Source organism: Palaemon carinicauda, chromosome 19 (assembly GCF_036898095.1).
Source record: "Palaemon carinicauda isolate YSFRI2023 chromosome 19, ASM3689809v2, whole genome shotgun sequence".
Taxonomy (NCBI): Eukaryota; Metazoa; Arthropoda; class Malacostraca; order Decapoda; family Palaemonidae; genus Palaemon; species Palaemon carinicauda.
In genome coordinates, this window is record NC_090743.1 from 20,453,393 (window position 1) to 20,480,721 (window position 27,329).

General features: G+C 42.2%; 1 protein-coding gene and 1 pseudogene across 1 annotated transcript; both read right to left on the reverse strand.

Annotated features, from left to right (window-relative positions):
* Pomp (proteasome maturation protein) lies at positions 1-27,229 on the reverse strand. The gene is made up of 3 exons (XM_068393273.1): positions 27,078-27,229; positions 14,514-14,735; positions 1-640 (listed from the first exon to the last, which is right to left on the reverse strand). The coding sequence occupies exons 1-3, from the start codon at positions 27,078-27,080 to the stop codon at positions 458-460; spliced, it is 408 nt and encodes a 135-aa protein (XP_068249374.1). The 5' UTR covers positions 27,081-27,229; the 3' UTR covers positions 1-457.
* LOC137658655 (uncharacterized) overlaps positions 1-27,329 on the reverse strand; it is a 422,221-nt pseudogene that overhangs the window by 296,593 nt on the left and 98,299 nt on the right.

The window sequence follows — 27,329 nt, forward strand, 5'->3', positions numbered from 1 at the left end:
GATGATTAATTCCTTTTATTCATTTATCTTATAATGGGCAAAAGTCTTATTTGTAATAAAAAAAAAATGAAACGTACTATTTCTAAATAGCAGCTGGCCCAATGTACAAAATCCAATCTTAATTTTAATGGATTATATGTAACTTGGTTTGATTAAATACACTAGTAAACACAAAACAAATTTAAGTTGCTTATTTTACCTTAAAAACCACCATTGTACTGTATCTATTTTTCTAAAGGTCATCAGTTTTCAAGAAACAGTACAGTACTGCATTTTCAACAAAACTATTAAGTGTCCAAGAGAGATTAATTAAAACTTTATATGTAATAACAATTTCACATCTCAAAAGTGTATCAAAGAGAAAAAAAACTAACAAAGCTACCAAGAATAACCAAAGAAATTAAATATATTCCTTACAGTGAAGAATATCAGGATAGCATATATAAAAAAAACTGCCTTATCTTCTAAACAAATTTTTCTGGTGCTGCTTCTCCATTGCTACGTGAGGATCAGCAACTGCCACGGAATCCCTTCCAAGAGTATCTTCAAAACCAATTTCAAGATCTCTGCCAGTTAAGGCATCAAGGTGAGCATTAGATCGGGGTAAACATGCCATGTGACCAATCGTTGGACATCCAGCCTGTGTGAAGATTTTGCCTTTTAAAATATATTTTAATAGAATTGGAATTTATAATAGTATGCCTTTATAATGTGAGTAAATACAAAAAAAACAACAATATTCAAGTAATTCTTAACATACTGCATCTCATAACTTTTAATAGATAGTAGTCTCTCATGAAAAATGCTTTCATTGCTTTAACAGTAAATTACAAAAAAAAAATTAACATTTGAGATCTGTACAAAATGGAATGCCTAAAGAATTAAGGATCTTTGACAGTGACCAAAATATCAAATACGAAGAAAGCAAATTCAAATACTGGACTATCAAGTGCTAACATGGAAGGTAACATCTCTTCAATTTATGGGGTTATACCAGTGGGAAGAAGGATCCATCTGAAGACCTCACTACTGAACATTACATAAATATTGGTTCCTATGAAAGTTTAGACTGGTATCATTCCTAGTAAATTCCTCAACATTCAATCAATCCACTTGATCATTCCTTGTTGGGCTACATTTTCTGACAATAATCTTTCTCCTAGTAATATCTAGAAAGGTTTACAAAGAAGCTGTTCTGGTCAGTAAACTTTTATTCCCCTGTTAGCCTTTGATTATACTGTAAATTCAAATATATCTTTCGGTAATACAGCACAAGTACGTAATGTGTATATTTTTTTCTCTATAATTGGACAGTTCGATTTTCAATATGATATTTTCATAATAAAATAAATTTTTGAATATCCTTACCCGCTGGTTATATAATGGCTAAAGTCTCAGGGCGTCAAGAGACTTTAGCCATTATATAACCAGCGGGTAAGTTTTATATTTAAAATTAAAAATTAATGAAGAATAGAGATGATTGGGATAGCAAGACTCTCACTTGTATTTATCCTATGAAAAGTAGCAGAATGATCAACAAGAAAACAATCTCCTCTTCTGAATTGTTGAGATGAAGATTTAACAGGGCAAGGTATCACAGAGCAGAATAACACTTGCAGTAAATCCTGGATTTACTGGCTATGAAATTGGAATTCTTCAACATGGTGACTAACTTTCCTCCACCAACATGTTTTGATTTCCTTCCTAATTACATATTTTAGTCACTAATAATATTTATTATTCAAAGGGGAGTTTAAAGTTTTCTTTTAAAGTCAAAGATGTGCCATTAATATTAGAAATATTTATTCTTTAAAATACTGTAGATTTAATCTATAATTATATTTTGGATACCCAATACGGTACATTACTATTACCACAAGGCTAAGATTGTCTTATATCTGCTAAGAGAAAGAGTAGTTCATAAGGCCTGAGAAGTAAATTAAATAAAAATAACATAATGACATTATTAACTATGACAAAGTATGAAGATTACAAATCAAAAAGAAAATGGAGAGCATTAAAATAATGGTATAAGGAAAAATTTAAATAGCCAAATATGGATAAGAAATAACTTCAATATTTACTTTAAATTCATATGCTACTAATTTTTTTATATAAAAGCTCAACCATGAAAAAAATAAAAAATAAAGCTCTTAAAAAGATGTATGTACTACTGTTTCCAATGAAAAGACATGATAGGAAATGGAGCACTTGTGTAACCAATACCTTTTTCTGGCCACCACCATCTTGGCTTTTCATTTATCTTTATGAAAAATTAAAAAAAATCTAGTAAGTTTTATTTTTCATAACACAAACCTAAAGTTTATTATTATTACTATTTGCTAAGTTACAACCCTAGTTGGCAAAGCAGCACGCTATAAGCCCAAGGGCCCCAACAAGGAAAAATAGCCCAGTGAGGGAAGGATGCAAGGAAATAAACAAACAAGAGAAATAATAAACAATTAAAATAAAATATTTCAAGAGCAGTAACAACATTGAATTAGATATTTCATATACAAACTATAAAATCTTGAAAAAGCAAGAGGAAGAGAAACAACTTCAAACAAGATAGAATAGTGTGCCCGAGTGTACCCTCAAGCAAGAGAACTCTAACCCAAGACAGTGGAAGACCTTAGTACAGAGGCTATGACACTACCCAAGACTAGAGAACAATGGTTTGATTTTGGAGTGTCCTCTTAGAAGAGCTGCTTACCATAGCTAAAGTCTCTTCTACCCTTATCAAGAAAGTAGCCACTGAACAATAACAGTGCAGTAGTTAACCCCTTGAGGAAAGAAGAATTATTTGGTAATCTTAGTGTTGTCAGGTGTATGAGGATAGGAGAATGTGTAAAGAATAGGGCAGACTATTCGATGTAAGTGTAGACAAAAGAAAAATGAGCCATAACCAGAGAGCGGGAGTCAATGTACTACTGTTTGGCCAGTCAAAAGATCCAATAACTCTCTCGCGGTAGTATCTCAATGGGTGGGTGATGCCCTGTCCAACCTATAACCTGTAAAATACAAGAGTATTCTCAATACTAGCAGGAAATAATAATATTTGTCCTTAACCCAGGAAATTTACACCACAGGAACCTGACTGACATTATTCCAAGTTATGTGTATAAACACAGGAATAATGATTGCTGTAACCTAGTATTAAGACTGGCATTCAATACTTTCTGATAAATCCTGTGACAATTAATTCTTAAGAATGAACCGTTTGAAATACAGTACAGGTTATTCTGTCCTGTATAAGAACAAGAAGTACAGGGTTTTAGGTAACAATTGAACCAACTATACAGCTAATTAAGCTTTACACTACACCCTGTTCAGATGATCTTGAATCTTTAGACTAAAGCATTCTAGAAATTTCTACTGGGCAACTCACATCCTTCAGGGCAGATCTGCCACAAGCAAACCCTTGACTGATGTGATTCTCTAAGAGAAGCCACTATTTCCCACGACAAACCTAACCGAGAAAATTTTTGCCAGATGGTCTTCAACCCAAATGAAGTTTGGAAGACTACAAATGTTGTCAATTACCAACAACGTACAGATGAGAAGCTCTAAAATCTCATTAGAAACTGATGGATTCTGAGTTTTTGTTATGTTAAAAAAAAAAACATAAATGAGCAGGATCCCCAGCCCTCTCAATGCTGAAGTTGGTGTGCGACACCAGGCAAGTCAATTAATACTTAGCTGAAGCTCTAGAGTGTGAAATCCAATTCAAGGCCTTCATTTAGGGTTTAAATGATGCCTGGCTGAGATTATGACAAACAAGTCACATCCCACTCTGGAGGTTTGAGATTGCATGGTAGGAAAGATTATTCAGTTCATCATGAGCAAGGACAACTTAATTCTAGATGAAATTGACTGATTACTGGAAAGTAACAGTATCCAATGGAGAAATAAATTACAGTATGCACAAGGGCTGTGCTGCTCCATATAGCTATAGACTTTGGCATAACACAAGGGAAAAGGATTTTGATGCAACAACACTAAAATATAACACTCATGACTTAAACAGGTTGGAAAGACAAAAAAACAAACATTGATTATCATGAGAGATGTCCAACAGCTGTAAAATGTAAAACATTCAAATACTGTAATGACATTTTTTTTACGTGGCTGAAAATGAAAATTTCAAAGTGGAATCACTGAACATAAAAATTGCCTCGTATCTAATCCTACCAAGAGAGAAAATTAAAAAAATCCTTCAAACTATGCATGAAATACTAAAAAAAAAAAAAAAAAGGGACAAAAAATTTCAACAAACAAATAGTTTTTACCCTTTCGAGGCACTTCTAGAAATAATGCAGATATGAAAATTTTTTTAATTCTGAGACCTTTCAAAGACACTTTTACTCTTGGGAACTTTTGCAAAAAGTGCACTCTGACACTGTCAAGTTGCTCCACAAATATAGCCCTTTGAACGAATTCACCTATCTCTTGAAAAAGCACACTAATTTCAATCATATTGGACTGTTATCTAATAATTATTGGTGATGTGGTGCATAGAGCAGGAGCAATTCTCAGCAGATGTTGACCAACTCACTTTGCCACTGTTTTCCCTGCATGGGCAAATACTAGGACACACTAATTGGCTAAGTACAGATATTGTGCGCTCCCATTGGCTGAAACAATCCGCCAGAGGTACCCACTATAGAAAACGGAGATAAGGGAAACTACACAAAATTCTGGTTGGTTGGGAGGAGAGCCCAGATACTCCTAAGAAAGTAGTTCGAGGTAAGTACTCAGTGCTGGAACAACACACATTTTCAAAGTAATTCAAATTTTTCCTAACTATACATACACGAGTTCTTTAATAGAAGTATGACTATAGCAAAGCAGGAACGGCTGTTTAAGCCCTCAACGTGGTAAACAGAAGCATCCTATGCGGAAGGATAGCGGGAGCGAAAGAGAGATGGAAGTTATCCCATTCTCCTACATAGGCCGATTCTCCATTCTAATCCCAGAGCTAGGGCTTGCGAGGTGGTGGTGAGAATTAAATATTTCAAGGACTCAAGTTTGCATAGTTAGGAAAAATACAAATTACTTAATTTGTGATTTGCTCCCACACAAATACAAACCCCCCTCCTTTAAATACAAGAACTAACCTTGAAAACCTTTATGACTAGCCTACTCGCCCGGCAACTATTCTTGAGTCCTTTAGGAGGGAGGCGAGAACTAGATGTAGTTCGAAACAGGATACCTCTGAACAGTGGAAATCCTTTTGTTTGTGTTAGGTATCATCTTTCAAAGATAATTCAAAGTTACTGGTTTCATCTGGTCTACCCTTCTCACTCTTCCCGAAGATAAGACAGCGTTTCGTGTACCATACACCAATATTTCTCTATAAGTCTGACATGGTACACTTCTTCCTTGGGTAAAAGAACACTTGTCATTCATAAGAGGGAAAGGGAGGAAGAAAGATGTATTTGCCAATAAAAAATGTTCCAACCCTGTCTGGATTCAGATGTAATTTGGCTGGGATCTAAATGACTTGTAAGGCCACAAAAACCAGTCCCAAAAAGGTGTCCACAGACCCGTGTATAATCTCCCGAAGGTAGTAGGTCGAGAAGATCTATTGTCTCTTTTCCAAATTATTATTATCACTAAGCTACAACCCTAGGTGGAAAAGCAGGATGCTATAAGCCCAAGGGCTCCAACAGGGAAAAATAGCCCAATGAGGAAAGGAAATTAACAAACTACAAGAGAAGTAATGAATAATTAAAATAAAATATTTCAAGAACAATCACAACATTAAAATAAGATCTTTCATAAATAAAGTTCAAAACATGAGAGGAAGAGAAATAAGATGGAATAGTGTGCCCGAGTGTACCCTCAAGCAAAAGAACTCTAACCCAAGACAGTGGAAGGCCATGGTACAGAGGCTATGGCACTACCCAAGACTAGAGAACAATGGTTTAATTTTGGGGTATCTTTCTTCTAAAATAACTGCTTACCATAGTTAAACAGTCTCTTCTCCCTTTAAAAAGAGGAAAGTAGCCACTGAACAATTACAGAGCAATAGTTAACCCTTTAAGCAAACAAGGATCATTTGGTAATTTCAGTGTTGTCAAGTGTATGAGGAAAGAGAATAGGCCAGGCTATTCAGTGTATGTGTCGGCAAAAGAAGAAATAAGCCTTAACCAGAGAGAGGAATCCAATGTAGTACTGTACTGTCTGGCCAGTAAAAGGATCCAATAACTCCCTAGCACCTGTTTTACCAAGACGTTCTTCCTAATGGCCATTATTGTCCTTATACCACCGCACTTTATGACTCTTAATAGCAGTAGGAGCTACATTATCCTTACAGTACCGAAACATATTCTCGGGTAAGGAAACATTACAAAACTGAGACCTCTTAAGAATGTACCAGGATCTACTCAGGGGACCAGAGCAGATACATTCCAGTAAACATGGGAGGAATCACTCAGAGGAGTCCTCGTCACTCGGCTGAGCAAGAGAAGACCAATCCCACTGATACCTGCCAAGCTGTGATGAAGCATTTGTACACTGGAGACAATCTGGAATGTAATGGGTGAACCCATTGTGCTTGGTGGTAATCGTGTAAGTGGTTGATCATATGCATATCTGTCATGTACGTAGATGATCCTGTTCGTAAAGCCCATGTACACGAAATGATCTTGGTCACTGATGATCGTGCTTGTGGATAATAGTGTTTGTAAAGCTTGTAAAAGAACGTGAAGTCGTACGAGTAGATGTACGTTTGCGAAGATTGTGTATGTGAAGCTTATGCGCTTTAAAGCACGCAGATGACAGGCACATAGATGGTCACATTCATGAAGCTTGTGCACAAGAAAAATTGTCGTCTCGTATGCTATAAGGCATTACAGTCCGAGCCTACATGCATGGAGATCTTGTGCATGGTACGCCATTGAACATGGATTGTGTATAAATGAAATCAAAGTGTGAAGCTCACACGCATGGAACCTTATGCGTGGGGAGAGCTCTCGTCACACAGTAATGACCTGAAGACTTTCCTTTACTTCAAGCAGAACTCTTTGGGGTAGCTGTTGTCTTCTAGCAGCAGGATTGGAAGAAAATATAGGAAGAGGTGAAGCAAGATCGTCCAAGAAGAGGGAAAGAAGGTGACGGCCTTTGTCCTGACCCAAAGTGTGTAAGCACTGTTCCATACAAACAATGAGCACACTCTCTCCCGTGGGGAGAAAAACAGTAGGAGTCATGAGTGCGTGACTCATCGATTGGATTTCCCAGAGTTCCATGTAAGCGAGTCCTATTTATCAGACTTCCTGGTCTTTTTTGGCAACACGTTCATGTTCTTCTTCTAGGAGTTACTGTGTACGTTCATGTTCTTCTTCTAGGAGTTACTGTGTACGTTCATGTTCTTCTTCTAGGAGTTACTGTGAAGACACCAATAAGGTGAGGTAGAGGAGAAGGAAGAACTTGAAATTCGCTTTCTATGAGAGTTTTGCATGCCGATGACAAGGATCTAGCTGGGAAAGAACCACAGCAGCACAAACAGAAGATGCACCCTTAGCAGCTTTCTGGGGTCGGGAAGACAATGAAGGAACAAAAAAGGGCAGTGGATTTCCCTTCACACTAGTTCAGCAGCAGTTTGTTTCTCCAATGGAATACCTGTGAATTCCAATGGAAACGAACTCCTTAGTTCACGTCGTAGTCTTGTATGACATGACTACACACACAATGGATAGAAGAGCAACAGGCATGCAGCCTGACAAGAACAAGTACTGTATGTTGGATACCAACATGTAGTACAGGAAACACTGCCTATCCTTGAATTCTTCCATTAATATTCCTTGAATGGGACTGTCTGGAAGATCATTTATTCAATCTGAAATAAAAAGCAAAAAATTAAAACAACCAGATGAGTTTTGAGAAGCACACTGTTCTATCTTATTTCTCTTCCTCTTACTTTTTCAATTTTTTATAGTTTATGTATGAAAGTTCTAATTTAATGTTGCTACTGTTCTTTAAATATTTTATTTTGATTGTTTATTACTCATCTTGTAGTTTGTTTATTTCCTTGTTTCCTTTCCTTACTGAGCTATTTTCACCTGTTGGAGCTCTTGAGCTTATAGCATCCTGCTTTTTCCAACTAGGGTTGTAGCTTAGCTTGTAATAATAATAATAATAATAATAATAATAATAATAATAATAATAATAATAATAAAATGTTATTTTCCTTAGTAAAATAAATTTTTGAATATACTTACCCGATGATCATATAGCTGTCAGCTCTGCTGCCCGACAGAAAAACCTACGGGCGGAATACGCCAGCGATCGCTATACAGGTGGGGGTGTACATCAACAGCGCCATCTGTCAAGTAGGTACTCAAGTACTCGATGTCAACAAAGAACCAATTTTCTCCTCTGTCCACTGGGTCTCTATTGGGGAGGATGGGTGGGTCCTTTAATTTATGATCATCGGGTAAGTATATTCAAACATTTATTTTACTAAGGAAAATAACATTTTTCAATATTAAACTTACCCGATGATCATATAGCTGATTCACACCCAGGGGGGTGGGTAGAGACCAGCATAACATGTTGACATTATATGAGCTAAGTATTCCGTATTTCATTTTAGCAGTTATTCAAAATAACAAACATAAAATAAATAAGTACCTGGTAAGGAAGTCGACTTGAACAATTACTCTGCCTTTTTAAGTACATCTTCCTTACTGAGCCTCGCGATCCTCATAGGATGCTGAGCGACTCCTAGGAGCTGAAGTATGAAGGGTTGCAACCCATACTAAAGGTCCTCATCAAAACCTCTAATCTAGGCGCTTCTCAAGAAATGACTTTGACCACCCGCCAAATCAAGTAGGATGCGAAAGGCTTCTTAGCCTTCCGGACAACCCAAAACAATAATAAAACATTTCAAGAGACAGATTAAAAAGGTTATGGAATTAGGGAATTGTAGTGGTAGAGCCCTCACCACTACTGCACTCGTTGCTACGAATGGTCCCAGAGTGTAGCAGTTCTCGTAAAGAGACTGGACATTCTTAAGATAAAAGACGCGAACACTGATTTGCTTTTCCAATAGGTTGCGTCGAATATACTTTGCAGAGATCTATTTTGTTTAAAGGCCACGGAAGTTGCGACAGCTCTAACTTCGTGTGTCCTTACCTTCAGCAAAGCTTGGTCTTCCTCATTCAGATGGGAATGAGCTTCTCGTATTAACAGTCTGATAAAATAGGATAAAGAATTCTCTGACAAAGGCAAAGATGGATTCTTAACTGAACACCATAAAGCTTCAGACGGGCCTCGTAAAGGTTTTTAAATAGAACTTAAGAGCTCTTACAGGACATAATACTCTTTCTAGTTCATTTCAAACCATGCGATAAGTTTGGAATATCGAACGATATTGGTCAAGGCCGAGAAGGCAGCTCGTGTTTGGTTAGAAAACCAAGTTGTAGAACATGTAGCCGTTTCGGATGAGAATCCGATGTTCTTGCTGAAGGCATGAATCTCACTGACTCTTTTAGCTGTGGTTAAGCATATCAGGAAAAGTCTCTTAAAGGTGAGATCTTTCAGGGAGGCTGATTGAAGCGGTTCGAACCTGTCTGACATAAGGAATCTTAGTACCACGTCTAAATTCCAACCAGGTGTAACCAAACGACGCTCCTTCGTGGTCTCAAAAGACTTAAGGAGGTCTTGTAGATCTTTATTGTTGGAAAGATCTAAGCCTCTGTGACGGAAGACTGATGCCAACATGCTTCAGTAACCCTTGATAATGGGAGCTGAAAGAGATCGTTCTTTCCTCAGATATAAGAGAAAGTCAGCTATTTGAGTTACAGAGGTACTGGTCGAGGATACGGATACTGACTTGCACCAGTTTCGGAAGATTTCCCACTTCGATTGGTAGATTCTAAGGGTGGATGTTCTCCTTGCTCTAGCAAACGCTCTGGTTGCCTCCTTCGAAAAGCCTCTAGCTCTCGAGAGTCTTTCGATAAACTGAAGGCAGTCAGACGAAGAGCGTGGAGGCCTTGGTGTACCTTCTTTACGCATGGCTGACGTAGAAGGTCCACCCTTAGGGGAAGTGTTCTGGGAACGTCTACTAGCCATCGAAGTACCTCGGTGAGTTATTCTCTCGCGGGCCAGAGGGAAGCAACTAGCGTCAACCTTGTCCCTTCGTGAGAGGCGAACTTCTGCAGTACCTTGTTGACAATCTGGAACGGAGGGAATGCATATAGATCTAGATGTGACCAATCTAGTAGAAAGGCATCTATATGAACTACTGCTGGGTCCGGGATAGGTGAGCAAACTATTGGGAGCCTCTTGGTCATCGAGGTTGCGAAGAGATCTATGGTTGGCTGGCCCCAGGTGGCCCAAAGTCTCTTGCATACATCCTTGTGGAGGGTCCAATCTGTTGGAATTATTTGTCCCTTCCTACTGAGACAATCTGCTATGACATTCAAGTTGCCTTGGATGAACCTCGTTACTAGTGAAAAGTCTAGACCTGTTGACCAGGTGAGGAGGTCCCTTGCGATCTCGTACCATGTCAGAGAGTAGGTCCCTCCTTGCTTGGAGATGTACGTCAAAGCCGGGTGTTGTCCGAGTTCACCTCCACCACTTTGCCTTGAAGGAGAGACCTGAAGCTTTCCAGGTCAGACGTACTGCCAGTAGCTTCTTGCAGTTGAAATGCATTGTCCTTTGACTCGAGTTCCAAATCCCGAGCATTCCCTACCGCCTAATGTCGCACCCCAGCCTACGTCCGATGCGTCCGAGAAGAGAACGAGGTTGGGAGTCTGAACAGACAGGGGAAGACCCTTTCTAAGGTTGATAAAGTCCTATCACCAAGTCAGACCAGACTTTAACTTTCCGGAAACCGGGATCGAGACCGCTTCTAGCGTCTTGTCCTTTTTCCAGTGAAAAGCTAGATGATACAGAAGAGGACGGAGGTGTAGTCTTCCAAGTGACACAAAAGAACCACGGATGACAGTGTCCTTACCAGACTCATCCACAGCCTGACAGGGCAGCGTTCCTTCTTCAGCATCTTCTGGATGGATAGCAGGGCTGGGGGTTGATCGTCTAGTTCAGCAACGTCCTCATCAGAGGGTTCCTTATCCGAAACTGATGAGGAAACGGCAACGGAGTGGGCAACGTCTGACTCGCTGAATCCGGTCGCACTGGTGGATGCGTGACGGAGCCGGACGCAATATCATGGTACTGCTGCACAGTCTGTGAACTGTCAACCATGGGGACGCGAGGAAGTACAGCGTCAACCCGAAACTGTCTAGACTGTCTGGGTTGTGCAGTCAACACCCTACCGGGTTGCTGAGGTTGACACACTGCGTCACAACAAGTCACCTCTGCTGGTTGTTGAACGTCTTCCTAGTGACACACTTCAACAACCACCTCCGAGCGTCGCTTAACGTCAACGTGCGACTGGCAACCCACACTGGGTCGCATCGGTGGAGGAACCACCTCAACTGGCGGACGCGAGTAGGATACCTCAGTGTCAACAGGGCGCACAACCAACCGGTAGGAAGGTTGTTGGCCAGAAGGTTCTTCTCCGTAAAAAGTCCTCTATCAAGGACACAAGCTTGGACTGCATGTCTTGCAGCAAAGCCCATTAGGGTCTACGGGAGCAGGTGTGGCAACAGACGGGGTTAGCGACTGAAGCGGAACCATTTACCATCCCTGGAAGCCTTGTTATGCTTTAATTAAAGTCCATAGGAGGCTAAGCAGCTTAAGGCTCCTCTCCAAATGACAGAGTCCTCAAAGGAATATCAGTAGGAGGGAGAACAGCACTTTCTCATCTACAGGAACCTTGTCCGAGAAAAGCTAGGTTATCTCAGTGAGGGTCTCACTGGTGCATAAGCAGCAGACCAGAAGGCAACGTTATGTAACGGCTTGACAGTCTGTGAACTGTCAAAAACTGAACTGTCAACCACAACAGGTGCGTGAGGACATACAGCACTGGTGCATTAGCAGCAGACCAGAAGGCAACGTTAAGTAACTGCCTGACAGTCTGTGAACTGTCAAAAAACTGAACTGTCAACCACAACAGGTGCGTGAGGACATACAGCACTGGTGCATTAGTAGCAGACCAGAAGGCAACGTCATGTAACTGCTTGACAGTCTGAGAGCTGGCAACAACCAAAGCGGAGTGGTGGTGCATGGTGGGGACTGCCGTGGGTTGCGGAGACTGACGCATCGCGTCAAAACACGGCAGCTTGACTCCACCTTCCCACTGCTGATGCGGTAGCTCACGCATGTCAACGGAGGGTGCCGCACGTCGGCTAACGTCAACATGCGTCTGGCAGGGTCGACTGCGCATCGGTGGTGGAGCTCTCCGCAGCTGGAGTGTGGGAGCAGGCAGCCTCAGCGTGAGCTGGGCGCACAACCGTGGCAGGTTGTAGGCTAACGGGAGCAGTGTCAACCTTCTCCGCACGAAACTCCTGCATAATCGCAGCTAACTGAGTCTGCATAGACTGCAGTAAAGACCACTTAGGGTCTACAAAAGCGGCAACAGACGGAGCTACTGTTCGTTGTGACTGAGGGTCTAAAACAGCGGGTGCGGCAACAGACGGAGTTACTGCCTGTTGCGGTACCACCTTGCCTCTCTTGGGAGGTGTGCAGTCGTCGGATGACCGCAGCGAGTCCGAACTGACCCAGTGGCTACACCTGGGCCGTTGGACTTGCGCGGAAGGGACCGACTTGCACTTAAAAAGCTGCGAGATGTGGTCCATGGTTTCTTACGAGAAACCTCTTCCGCAGACGAGGAATAAATGGGCTCTCTCGTCTTTGTGTGGGTGGGGCGATCTTGGGTAGATACGCCCGAAACCACGGAGGGAAAAACGTCTGTTCGTTGATCAAGGCCTGAGGAACCCATAAGTCGTTCGACATTACTTCTCCCCTGGGCTTGGGAGCTTGTAAGAGGTCCCGGACTAGGTGAACGACTGGCACGAACAGACGAACCCTCGGACGCAACACTGTAACACTTTGCGCATATCACTTTATCACTTTGATTTTCTGTTTTGCACTTATTTCACTGAAATCGAAACTTTTACTGATTTCTACCTGAAACACGCAATCCTATCCTTCATTAAAAGGTAGTAATTGCGAAAACAGTCGTATAATGCAACAGAAAACATATAAAGATAAAGAATTCAGTGGCTGGGAAAGAGACTAAACACTAGATCAAATAAACTACGTTTACAATCTCTCACCGCACATAGCCTGGGAACAAGAATAAAACCCTAGAAACGTTTTACCTTCTTCCCCTACAGCGACTAGGGAGGAGAGTAAAAACGAGAACAACGTTACCCGCTTGAACGAAACGTTTATTCTCCTCTCTCTCCCTCCGTCTCTATCTCTCTCTCTCTTACTCTCTTGATTTCGCACCTGAGAGAAGAGCCCAACTATATATCGTTAAAACATGTTATTTGCTAAAGGAAAAAACTGAAAGGTTTTCCAAATAAAAAGTTCCTTTAATTTAGAATTTAAACCATTTAAGCTAAGAAAGAATGAACGAAACGCCAGAATCGGTTTACTCTTACTGCAAAGTGAAACCGTGATACACTCTCTCTCTATCGTAACGATAGAGCGCATGTTGAACGTTCTGAACGTCAACAACTGCGTAGACTAAAAAACTAAACGTTAGTTCATCTTTGAAAACAGTACGAGACTATCAAAGAAATTCTTTCATAAAACATTAAAATTTAAAAAGTATTAAATTCTTTAAAGGTTAAATACGATATAACGGGCTCAATGTTAATTAACTTCGGTTCCAAGTTAGGACCGCCTACTATCAGGAAAGGTCGCATATAAACAAACATAAAAATTTATTTTTATATGTTTATAATAAATGGAAAGTTAATCGAAGAGGCCTATAAAGGCGGAGAGATATAAAATATATAGATATATAACGTGTTAAGCAAAATTACCAAAAACCTAAACACACTTCCGTCTAAGGGAAGGGTCGGCCATTTAAAAGTGAAAGAGAGTCCATACTCTCTTCGTCACCATAATTAAATCTATCCAAAACGAGTTCAAGTTTTGAAATGAAGATAAAACCCCTGCATAGCGAAAGCTCAAAACTGGAATAGTGTACTTCACCAAATCGTTGTGAAAACAAATCCAGTTAGTAACAGCGTATTTAGTAGGTCTTGCCAGTGGCACGACAGAGAGAAAATTGGTTCTTTGTTGACATCGAGTACTTGAGTACCTACTTGACAGATGGCGCTGTTGATGTACACCCCCACCTGTATAGCGATCGCTGGCGTATTCCGCCCGTAGGTTTTTCTGTCGGGCAGCAGAGCTGACAGCTATATGATCATCGGGTAAGTTTAATATTGAAAAAATAATAATAAAAATAATAAATAATAATAATGTCCGCCATCCGAAGTAAAAGTGAGAGTTACTTCACTTGTCCCACCACCGGACAGGCAACTGTGTTTACCTCTTTAAAAATTTGGAAGGCCATTCCAGCTTCACTCAGATTATTCTATCAAAGGATGATGCTTTCTATTCATGTACAAATTAATGATACTTACAGCCAACCTTTGATGCTTCAAGTGTAATCCAAATCCAAGGCCAAATGTTTTCACTGCAAGAGACATCTCTTGGGTCTCTTGCCTCCGATGGTAAGTCAATTCAGATGTTTCCAGTGGATGTGCATTAGTGTTAACCGGTGCTCGTTGAAGAAAGCCTTGCTCACACCCATAGTCATTTTCTTGTGACTTGACTGTTGCAAAGGACAAGCTCTTGGGTAAAGCCTGGAAATAGTTAACATAAATGAAGAAATACAGTATGGAACTATTTATAAGTATCTCCTACAATAACATAGATCATCAATGCCTGGCTTCTAGCCCCCCCAACCAAAAAAACAACCATACACTTATCCCTTACCAATAATATTCTACAGAACTATCCCAGGTTCAAAATTTCTACAAGAACAAAGAGCTGAAAAGTTTTTTTGGAATTTGTTAAACACATACTGCCACTAATTTTACTGACACAGTATCACTTGCCCTACAACTGACATCCTGTTCTTAAAAAAAAAAAAAAATGTTATTTTTATTAGTAAAATAAATTTTTGAATATACTTACCCGATAATCATGTAGCTGTCAACTCCGTTGCCCGACAGAATTCTATGGAGGGATACGCCAGCTATCACAATACTAGAAGGGGGTGTACTTACCAGCGCCACCTGTGGCCAGGTACTATAGTACTTCTTGTTGACACCTCCTCAATTTTTCCTCGGTCCACTGGTTCTCTATGGGGAGGAAGGGAGGGTCAATTAAATCATGATTATCGGGTAAGTATATTCAAAAATTTATTTTACTAATAAAAATAACATTTTTCAATATTAAACTTACCCGATAATCATGTAGCTGATTCACACCCAGGGGGGTGGGTGAAAACCAGTGTACAAGATTAAAGGATAGCTAAGTATCCCATATTTCATATAACAGTTATCTCAAATAACAATGAAATAATAAGTACCTGGTAAGGAAGTCGACTTGAACCGTTACTCTGCCTCTTTTTTAAGTTCGTCTTCCTTACTGAGCGCAGCGTTCCTCTTGGAGGCTGAATCAACTCAAAGGTGCTAAAGTATATAGGGCTGCAACCCCTACTAAAGGACCTCTACACAACCTCTAACCCAGGCGCTTCTCAAGAATGAATTGACCACCCGCCAAATCAAAAGGATGAGGAAGGCTTCTTAGCCTACCGTAACAACCATAAAAACAACAATAAAAGCATTCAAGAGAAAGGTTAAAAAAGGTTATGGGATTAAGGGAATGTAGTGGCTGAGCCCTCACCTACTACTGCACTCGCTGCTACGAATGGTCCCAGGGTGTAGCAGTTCTCGTAAAGAGACTGGACATCTTTAAGATAAAATGATGCAAACACTGACTTGCTCCTCCAATAGGTTGCATCCATTATGCTCTGCAGAGAACGGTTTTTATTAAAGGCCATCGAAGTAGCTACGGCTCTTACTTCGTGGGTCCTTACCTTCAGCAACGCAAGGTCTTCCTCCTTTAAGTGAGAATGGGCTTCTCTAATCAGAAGCCTTATATAATACGAAACCCCGTTCTTGGACATGGGCCTCGAAGGTTTCTTGATGGCACACCATAAGGCTTCTGACTGTCCTCGAATAGGTTTAGACCTATTAAGATAATACTTGAGAGCTCTGACAGGGCAAAGAACTCTCTCTAGCTCGTTACCTACCATGTTGGAGAGGCTAGGTATTTCAAACGATCTAGGCCAAGGACGCGAAGGAAGTTCATTCTTAGCTAAGAATCCGAGCTGAAAAGAACATGTTGCAGATTCGGTCGTGAAACCAATGTTCTTGCTGAAGGCATGAACCTCACTGACTCTCTTAGCTGTTGCAAGGCAGACGAGAAAAAGAGTCTTGAGGGTAAGGTCCTTGAAGGAAGCTGACTGGAGAGGTTCGAACCTAGGTGACATAAGGAACCTTAAGACTACGTCTAGGTTCCAGCCTGGAGTGGGTAGACGACGGTCTTTAGAAGTCTCAAAAGACTTAAGGATGTCTTGAAGGTCCTTGTTGGAAGAAAGGTCCAAACCTCTGTGGCGGAGAACTGAAGCCAACATACTCCTGTACCCTTTAATCGTAGGGGCTGAAAGGGATCTCTCATTCCTAAGATGTAATAGGAAGTCAGCTATTTGGGTCACAGAGGTATTGGTAGAGGATACTGCATTGGCTCTACACCAGCTCCGGAAGACTTCCCACTTAGATTGGTAGACTCTACGAGTGGAAACCCTTCTTGCTCTGGCAATCGCGCTGGCTGCCTCCTTCGAAAAGCCTCTAGCTCTAGCGAATCTTTCGACAGTCTGAAGGCAGTCAGCCGAAGAGCGTGGAGGTTTGGGTGCAACCTGTCTACGTGAGGTTGACGTAGAAGGTCCACTCTTAGAGAGAGAGTCCTGGGGACGTCGACTAGCCATTGAAGTACCTCTGTGAACCATTCTCTTGCAGGCCAAAGGGGAGCAACCAGCGTCAGCCGTGTCCCTTCGTGCGAGATGAACTTCTGAAGGACTTTGTTTATTATCTTGAACGGTGGAAATGCGTAAAGGTCGAGATGGGACCAGTTCAGCAGAAAAGCATCCACATGAACTGCTGCTGGGTCTGGAACTGGGGAACAGTACAGCGGAAGTCTCTTGGTCATGGAGGTGGCAAACAGATCTATGGTAGGCTGACCCCACAAGGTCCAAAGTCTGTTGCACACACTCTTGTGGAGGGTCCATTCCGTGGGAATGACCTGATCCCTTCTGCTTAGGCGATCTGCTGAGACGTTCATGTTGCCCTGAATGAACCTCGTGACTAAAGTGAGGTTTTGACTTCTTGACCAAATGAGGGGGTCCCTTGCGATCTCGTATAGGCTCCTCGAATGGGTCCCTCCTTGCTTGGAGATGTAAGCCAAGGCTGTGGTGTTGTCTGAGTTCACCTCCACCACCTTGCCTAGCAGGAGGGACTTGAAGTTCAGCAGGGCTAAATGAACTGCTAGTAGCTCCTTGCAGTTGATGTGGAGCGTTCCCTGTTCCTCGTTCCACGTTCCCGAGCACTCCTGTCCGTTCAAGGTCGCACCCCAGCCCGAGTCCGATGCATCTGAGAAGAGATGAAGATTGGGGGTCTGAATAGCCAACGATAGGCCCTCCCTGAGAAGGAGATTGGTCTTCCACCACAAGAGAGTGGTCTTCATCTCTTTGGTGACTGGGATAGAGACTGCTTCGAGAGTCAAACCCTTGTCCCAATGAGCTGCAAGATGGAATTGAAGAGGGCGGAGGTGGAGTCTCCCTAGCTCGACGAACAGGGCCAGCGATGAAAGGGTCCCTGTGAGACTCATCCACTGTCTCACCGAGCAACTGCTCCTCTTCAGCATGCTCATGATGCAATCTAGGGCTTGGCTTATCCTTGGGGCCGATGGAAAAGCCCGAAAATCCTGACTCCGAATCTCCATTCCCAGGTACACAATGGATTGGGAGGGAATGAGCTGAGACTTTTCTATGTTGACTAACAGACCCAGTTCTTTGATTAAGTCCAAAGTCCAGTTGAGACTCTCCAGACAGCGACGACTCGTGGAGGCTCTCAACAGCCAGTCGTCTAAGTAAAGGGAGGCTCTGATGTCCGATAAGTGGAGGAATTTTGCTATATTCCTCATCAGATGCGTAAACACCATAGGAGCTGTGCTTAGGCCAAAACACAGGGCTTGGAATTGGTAGACAACCTTTCCAAAAACGAATCTCAGGAAAGGTTGGGAGTCTGGATGAATAGGAACGTGAAAGTAGGCATCTTTCAGGTCCAAAGAGACCATCCAGTCCTCCTGCCTGACCGCTGCTAGGACCGACTTCGTCGTCTCCATCGTGAACGTCTGCTTGGTGACATACGCATTGAGCGCGCTGACGTCCAGCACCGGTCTCCAACCTCCTGTCTTCTTGGCCACCAGAAAGAGGCGGTTGTAGAAGCCCGGGGATTGATGGTCCCGGACTATAACCACTGCCTTCTTCTGTACAAGGAGCGACACCTCCTGGTGCAACGCTAGCCTCTTGTCCTCTTCTTTGTAGTTGGGAGAGAGGTTGATGGGAGATGTGGTCAGAGGGGGTTTGCGGCAGAATGGTATCCTGTAACCCTCCCTCAGCCAACTGACAGACTGGGCGTCTGCACCTCTCTTTTCCCAGGCTTGCCAGAAGATCTTGAGTCTGGCTCCTACTGCTGTCTGGAGATGCGGAGAGTCAGTTTTTTCCTTTAGAAGCCTTGGAACTTTTCCTAGACTTGCTCCTGGAAGAGTCTGGACGGGAGCTTCCTCGGCTGGGGGCTCTACCACGAAAGGGCGGTATGAACCTCGTAGCAGGAGTATCAGCCACTGGGGTGCGATAAGTCCTGGGGACTGAGGTAGCAACCTTAGTCTTACGAGCCGATGAGGCCACAAGATCATGTGTGTCCTTTTGTATCAGGGCAGCAGACAAGTCCTTAACAAGCTCTTCGGGAAAAAGGAACTTCGAGAGCGGAGCGAAAAGGAGTTGAGACCTTTGGCAAGGTGTGATGCTGGAGGAAAGGAAGGTACAAAGCTGCTCCCTTTTCTTAAGAACCCCTGACACAAACATCGATGCAAGCTCGCCAGATCCATCTCTAATGGCCTTATCCATGCAGGACATTAAGAGCATGGCAGAATCCTTGTCCGCAGGGGAGGTCTTCTTGCTGAGGGCCCCCAGGCACCAGTCTAGGAAGTTGAACATCTCAAATGCTCTAAAAACACCCTTCAGGAAGTGATCAAGGTCTGAGAAGGTCCAGCAAACCTTAGAGCGCCTCATTGCTGTTCTACGAGGAGAGTCTACCAGACTTGAGAAGTCAGCCTGGGCAGAGGCAGGTACTCCCAAGCCTGGTTCCTCTCCTGTGGCATACCAAACGCCCGCTTTAGAAGTGAGCTTAGTCGGAGGAAACATGAACGAAGTCTTTCCAAGTTGTTGCTTAGACTGCAACCACTCCCCTAAAATCCTTAACGCTCTCTTAGAGGACCTTGCTAAGACGAGCTTAGTATAAGTAGACTTAGCTGGCTGCATGCCCAGCGAAAACTCAGATGGCGGAGAGCGGGGAATAGCAGAGACAAAGTGGTCTGGGTATACCTCCCTAAAAAGAGCCAAGACCTTACGAAAGTCAATAGAAGGTGGAGAAGACTTGGATTCATCCACGTCTGATGAGGGATCCAGGTGTGCAGCCTCATCATCAGACACCTCATCACCAGAGTGTAGCGAAGAGATCGGTAAGGTATGCTGAACAGCAGAGTCAGCACGAGCTGGAACAACAATATTTGTGGTTTCCTCCTCAAGACTCTGTTGAGGGAATACCTGAGGCTCAGTCTGCAAAGGCTGATCAAAAGAAGTAGCAGAAGGTAGGCGCATGGGTGAAGAAGGCTGACTCCTGGCATGAGTGTCTGAACTCAAGGGTTGCGCTTGCTGAGTGGTTGGCGGATGCGCAGTAGCAAGTTCCTGAGGAACGAGTTGAGGTTCCTGAGGTGTGAGCTGTGAGCGATGAGGTAGTGGCTGCGCAGAACGCAGTAATTGTCTCGCGAGTTGAGGTTCCTGAGGCGCAAGGCTAAGGTGTTGAGGTGCTTGCCTTGAGGAGGGTTGAGCTCGCTGCAGCGAGAGCTGAGGAGACTGACTCATGGATGGGAGAGGTTGTTGTACCTCAAGAGAGTGTTGCCTCACTGGTGGAACTGCAAGTGGAAGCGGAGGAAGTAAGGTATAAGCTTCCTGTTCCCATTGCTGAGGTTGCCTTAAGGAAGGCGGAGGGAGCTGCACACCACTGGAAACAGTAAACTCAGAGCGTGGTAAGGTATCCTGAGGAGCCTCAACATCGTACGCCTGGCAGGCAGTACTGCGGTCAGGCGGAGCGATCGCAGGAGGAGGTGTAACCTTCTCAGCCTGACACTCACGCATCAAGACCGCAAGTTGTGACTGCATGGACTGCAGTAGAGTCAACTTGGGGTCGGCAGACACTAAGGTCTGCTGAGGTAAAGCCTTAACAGCAGAGATCTGTTGCGGCAGAACCTTACTCCTCTTAGGAGGAGTGCATTCAACTGATGACTGCGGCGAGTCAGAGCTGATCCAATGACTGCAGCCCGGTTGAGTTCTTGAGGTCTGGACTCTGCGTTTGAGTGGTCTTGAGACCTGAGTCCAGCGTTTCTTCCCTGACAATTGATCAGCAGACGAGTAAAAGACGGGCTCAATCGTCTGCAGGTGGGAGTGACGGTCTCTGGAAGACACGCCCGCAACCACCGAGGATACTTCTGTACGCCGATCAAGGCCTGCCGAACCCTTTTGCCCTTCGACATAGCTTCTCCCCTGGGCTTGGGAGCTTGCAAGAGGTCCCGGACTGGGAGGACGACTGGCACGCACAGAAGTATCCTCACGCACCACACTGACACTGACACTAGCACTTGGCACTGCACTGACACTAGCACTCGTCACAGCACTGGCACTAATACCACCCACTGCACTCTTGACCTTAAGTTCCTTGACTTCGGCCATAAGAGACTTATGATCACTAACCACTGACTCTACTTTGTCACCTAAGGCCTGAATGGCACGCAAAACAACAGACATATCAGGTTGAGGGCAAATAGTAGGTTCGGGGGTAGCCACTACAGGGGTAGGAAAAGGTAGGGGATCATGAGGTGAGGAAAAAAGTGAAGAGTGAGAAGAACTCCTCCTAACTCTCTCTCTCTCTAACTTGGTTGAATACTTAAGAAGACGGACAAAATCAAGTTCCGAAAGTCCGGCGCATTCCTCACATCGATCTTCTAACTGACAGGGCCTTTCCCTACAGTCAGAACAAGCGGTGTGAGGATCTACCGAGGCCTTCGGAATACGCCTATTACAAGACCTACATCGTCTATGGGTGGGGGCTTGTGAAATGTCAGACATCTTGAATCAAAAGAGTTAGCCAAGTGGGGTTTCAAAATCAAGCAAAAGATCGTTAACCGTTAATCAGGACTAAATAATAGCTATCTAAGCTAATATAGAAGTTTTCCAGTAAAGCGACAGCCGAAATCTGAGAGAAATACTTCACCAAAAGCCGTGAAAATACTCCAAGATCATAAGCGTATCCCAGAACGTCTTGCCGGAAGCACGACAGAGGAAAAATTGAGGAGGTGTCAACAAGAAGTACTATAGTACCTGGCCACAGGTGGCGCTGGTAAGTACACCCCCTTCTAGTATTGTGATAGCTGGCGTATCCCTCCATAGAATTCTGTCGGGCAACGGAGTTGACAGCTACATGATTATCGGGTAAGTTTAATATTGAAAAAAAAAGAACCTTTACCTGACATTTAAAAAAATCAAAATAATCAACAGTGAAAGTTCTAAAATTTGATGACAGCATGTTATTATTATTACTTGCTAAGCTACAACCCTAGCTGGTAAAGCAGGATGCTATAAGCCCAGGGGCCCCAACAGGGAATATAGCCCAGGTAGGAAAGGAAACAAGGAAAAATTAAATATTGAGAGAGAGAGAGAGAGAGAGAGAGAGAGAGAGGAGAGAGAGAGAGAGAAAAGAGAGAGAGAAAGAGAGAGAGAGAGAGAGAGAGAGAGAGAGAGAGAGAGAGAGAGAGAGAGAGAGAGAGAGAGAGAGAGAGAGAGAGAGAGAGAGAGAAAATAGAGAGAGAAAAGAGAGAGAGAAAAGACAGAGAAAAGAGAGAGAGAGAGAGAGAGAGAGAGAAGAGAGAGAAGAGAGAGAGAGAGAGAGAGAGAGAGAGAGAGAGAGAGAGAGAGAGAGAGAGAGAGAGAGAGAGAGAGAGAGAGAGAGAGTGAGGGGGAGTGTTTTGGATGTCTCAAAGACTTTTTAGTCCATCAGCAGAGACTCAACTTCCTCTTTGGTAGAGCGATTTGGTTTAAGCATTTAGAGAGTTCTTATAGTCTTGCCTAACTTATTCTTGAACTCATTTACTATGTTATTATTTACTACATCCGCCGGAAGTCATTTCCAAGTATTTGCTATTTTAATTTTATATGTCAAGAAATTGCCACATTGACTGTTGTATCTTTATTCAATTCCAGTTTGTATCCGTTACTTCTGGACTGATTTGTGCTAAGCATGAATAGATTGTTGTAATCTACATTTGATATCCCTTTAAGAATTTTGAATGGCTCAAATAACTGTCCCCTTAGTTGTCGAGTTTGTAGATCAAATACTGTAAGTTCAAACGTTCCATCCTCTGTCAATATCCAAATTGTCTCAGTGTTGGAACTAGTTTGATGACCCTAGCTTGTACTGCTTCCAGTCTATCTATATCCTTCTGAATACTTGGAGTCCAGAACTGGACTGTATTCTAAATGGGGTCTTACTAGTGTTGTGTACAGCTGTTGTACAGCATCTTTGTTTCTGTATTTGAATTGTCCCTTTATGTAGCCTATTAGTTTCTGTGCTTTAGTTTATGCTTTTATGCTCTGTTTGGTGAACTTCCAATCCTTGCTGATAATAATACCGAGATCTTCATCTTGATCCACACTTTCCATTTCATTACCCAGCAGTGAGTAATCTGATTGTGGGTTACTATAACCTATGTGCATGACTTTACATTTCCCATTTTCTGGACCATTCTCCTAGCCTCATTAGAACCTCTCTTAAGGCTATTCTACTAGTTAATCCTAAAGCTATGTCGTTAATGTAGATCAGAAATAGCAAAGGTCCAAGGACGGATCCTTGAGGTATTCCGCTTGTAACAGCTGCCCATTCTGAAACTTCTCCACTGATTACAACTCTCTGTTTTCCGTTTGTTAGTCAATCTTCGACCCATTCAGATGACTCATCAATGATACCTAGTGCTCTAATTTTTACCATTAATTCTTTATGAGGAACTTTGTCAAAAGCATTTTGAAAGTCTAAGAATATGATCGTCTATTGTCAGGCTTTTGTCATAAATGCTAAAAATGCGGAAAAATTCCAAAAGCTTTGTCACACACGATCTCTTTTGTCCAAAACCATGTTGGCTGTCTATCAGAAGACTGTTTTTCTCTCTATGTTTTACCATTGAATCTACTACAATTGATGTAAAAATTTTGCAAGGCACTGAAGTTAGACACACAAGTCTTTAGTGCCCAGGTTTTTCTTTTGGTCCCTTCTTGTAGACTGGAGGAGCATTGCCTAGTTTCCATCCTTGTGGTGCCTTTCTCTTGTTGGCTGTCTTCTGGAACATTTTTATAAAAGTGTGGGATTATCTCTTCTTCTAGTTCTATAATTTCTCTTGGATGAATATCATCTGGACCTGGTGCCTCAGACTTACTGAGTCCTTTTTCTTTTACATCATCCTTTGTAAAATTGATTTTTTCTAATGGTTGTGGCTCTTCATATTTGATAGCTGGTACGGGGAGGGTCATTGATTCTTCCCTAGTGAATACAGTTGTGAAATATGCATTCATCAGTTAAGCTTTTTCCAAATAATTTCTTATAAAATTACCCTCCGAATCCCTTAATGGGCTAATATTGTTTTTGATTGGTTTTCTACTGTTTACAAAGGCAAAAAGTTCTTTTGGGTTTTCTTTACTAGCTGAAGCCACTCATTTCTCTTCATTGATCTTAGCCTTTCTAACTAATTTATCTACTTTTTGGCTTAACTTCTTGTGCTTGGAAATTTCATGAATTGAAGGCTTTGGACCCACTGATTTATGTTTCCTGTCTCTACTTCTTATTACATTGGCCATTTCTCTGTTGAACCACTTTGGTTGTGGAGTTTCATTTGCTAAAATTTTTCTATGCCACACGTCCTGTAATAATTATCATGAATAGTTAGGTAGGGGAAAGATCGTTATAATGCGTTGTTCGCTGAAGCTACGGCCAAGTTACTCGATCGTAAAATTTCCCCCAAGCACTACTTCCTGCCTGACTATAATAACACCCGTTGGGAGGTGCTCCATTCGCTTATCAGCTGGTGATGCAAGGTTGAACATTTATTGATGTTCAGACTTATGTTTTCGATAATCCCAACAATCTACATTCTTAACCCCTTAATAAGATTGTAGTTCATAGGGACACGTCCTGAAATCATACCGAACACTAATTAGGTTAGGTTAGCCAACATCTAGTTAAGATGCTTAGGTAGATCAAGCCAGTGTCAAACACTCTCCCCAAATTAACCTTTCGTTTCTGTGTGCTTTTAGATCTACTTATGTTGGCCGCGTGATTTCAAAATTTTTAATCCCACCCCCGCGACCTGAGATTGACCTGAACGAGGTCGGCCTTTCCAACGCTAACCACCGTAATGGACAGACGTGTTCCCTATAGTTTTTCTTTGAGCGATGTTATTGAGTTTATTACTCATTTAGATCAGCTTAATGCATTGAGGACAATAAGATTTATAGACCTACAGGACTTTACTCGAGTTACCCCAGAATTTTTTCATTTTTTATTTCGTGAAGGGCTCCTAGGTGATTTTAGAGGTCCCTGTGAAAACCGTAAAGTTGGTGATGTTGCTCTTATGCTTGATGGACCCATGTGCATACTAGGCAATAGATATTTAATTGGAGGTGTAGGAACCGCAAGTGTCGCAAGAAATTCACAATGCGGCAGGGCTCATTCTTCGACCGCTCACATCTCTAAGACCGTGAGGTCATCCTCCATACATGTTGTTGGGTTGAACGTAGGGCTCAAGACAGTGTTGATGTGATGAGGGAAAAGCTTGCTTCTCACACTCTTTGTTGACTTGTATAGCTTTTGTTGAGAAGTGTGTGAACAGGTTTTGATTTTAGACAAGAAAATTGGCAGACCAGATCACATTGTGGAAGTGGATGAGAGTAAGTTCGAAAAGAGGAAGTATAACACTGGGCAACGAGTCGAAGAAGCCTGGATCTTTAGGGGCATTGACCTGGAAACATGTGAGACCTTTTTCCAAGTGGTTGCAGAACGTAGCCCCCAAACGTTGATCCCGGTGCCTTAAGAGCCCGTTCTTTCATTGACCGCCATCATTTCCAATCGCTGGAAAGGCTACTCCAAGGTCAAAGACTATGATTTTAATCATTTTACAGTTAACTTTGTTGATCCTAATGACCCGACCGTACATACAAACACTATAGAATTGTAATGACAGGTTCTCAAAAGGAGCCTGCTACCAAGTTTTGGTACCCAGAAAGGGTTGTACGAAAGCTATTTCGCAGAGTACTGTATCAGGAAGCGATATTTAGAGAAGTCCATATGTTCGTTCAGGGCATTTTTACAGCTCAAGAGCATTTACCCGCTCACAGCCAGTCTTCTCTTCTTGCCAATTCCTGAATCTCCTCCCTCCACAATCTGTCGTCCTACTAACGCTCTTAACGTTTGGCCCTCCACAAGTCGACCTCCCTCAAGTAACGTTCGGCTCTCCACCAGCCGTTCTTCTGCAAATGACGCCAGAACTTCCACTAGTCGCACGAATTCAAGTCCTCCGCCTAATCCTCCACCAAGGAAGAGGTTGAAGGCGCAAGAACCCGAGGATTTTGACTTTAGCAACTGCGAATATTAAGGTAATCCTAAGTAACTTTTTTATTATTACAATATGGTTAAGATATAATTCATAGTGCTGCCCATCGCTTTTACTGTGTAGGAGATCTGGGAAAGATGTTCGGGGGCTTGCCCCCAACTAAGGGATTGTGACCTGGGAACTACTAGGATAGGTTAGGTGGATTTGTGGTTTGGGGGGTTGCAGAGGGGTGTTAGCCCCCGTTACGTCATTAGGAAGGTAAGGACATGACTTGTAGGTCAGGATAGGGGGTGAAGTTTGGGTTAGTTGTTGTCCATTTTTCCTTCACGATTCCGACATTAATGCGCTGAGTGGTCCTAGTATGTAGATTATTAGGACAAGCATTTACAAATTTAGTGAATTCATTATTTCATTGTTAAAATTCTCGTGAAAAAGTCGATTGGTGAAGTTTTTCACTCTATTTTCTGGCAATCGTGACCCTGTCCTAGAAAATAATTTGTTGGGACAAGCATTCACAAAACTAGTAAATTCAATACTATTTCAATCTGTGATCATTCCCTTTAAAAAATATCGGATTTCTGATATTTTTTACTCATAATTCTAGCGGTCCCAAGCCTGTTCCAACAAACTACAAAGGCTCCGAAAAGCTTTTTCCATCCGTAACAATATGAAAACAATAGGGCCATTGTAATTAGACCTATACACCCCGTTGCTGTACAAAGTTACATAAAGTGTGACTCACTTTTGATAAATTTTGTTTAAAATGTAATTGCAGGATTCTTAGTGATGGCAGACAGAAGTATTTGAAGTAATTTGAGCATATATGTAATTAATGACTGGTAAAAAGAAATGTTTACTGGATTTCCCGGGCCCTGAATCCATTACCCATTTTGGTTGTCCCGTTACATAAACAAGAGGTTTGCACGTAAATTACTGGCCATAAATTGATAAAAGACACTACTAATAACAGTACAAAAACTATATAGCAGATATATTAACGAGGAATCAAAATATTCATTTCTCTAAATTGCTACATTACTCAGCAAACCAATTGCCTACCGGTAGAGATTGAGAAAAGTACACACAAGCCTATAAAAAGTATTTAAACACCTTGTTCTATTACTAAAGAAACTGTTCGTTATGCTTACCATCACGATTTATTAAGGTTTTAAATTTCTTCAAATGAAAAGCAAGTGAAAAAACTGTTGTAGACTGGGACTCGTACTGACAGTCAACGAGGAAACGAATAGCCAGTGTTGCTAGATGGGTAGTCTAAAAATCCCCAAAACAACAACAAAAAAATCCCCAAAACAACCCAAAAATTCCCATTTCCACAAATATATTTTCTTCTGATCATATAGGCTTTACTAATATAGAAATTACTCTCTATACTTCATATA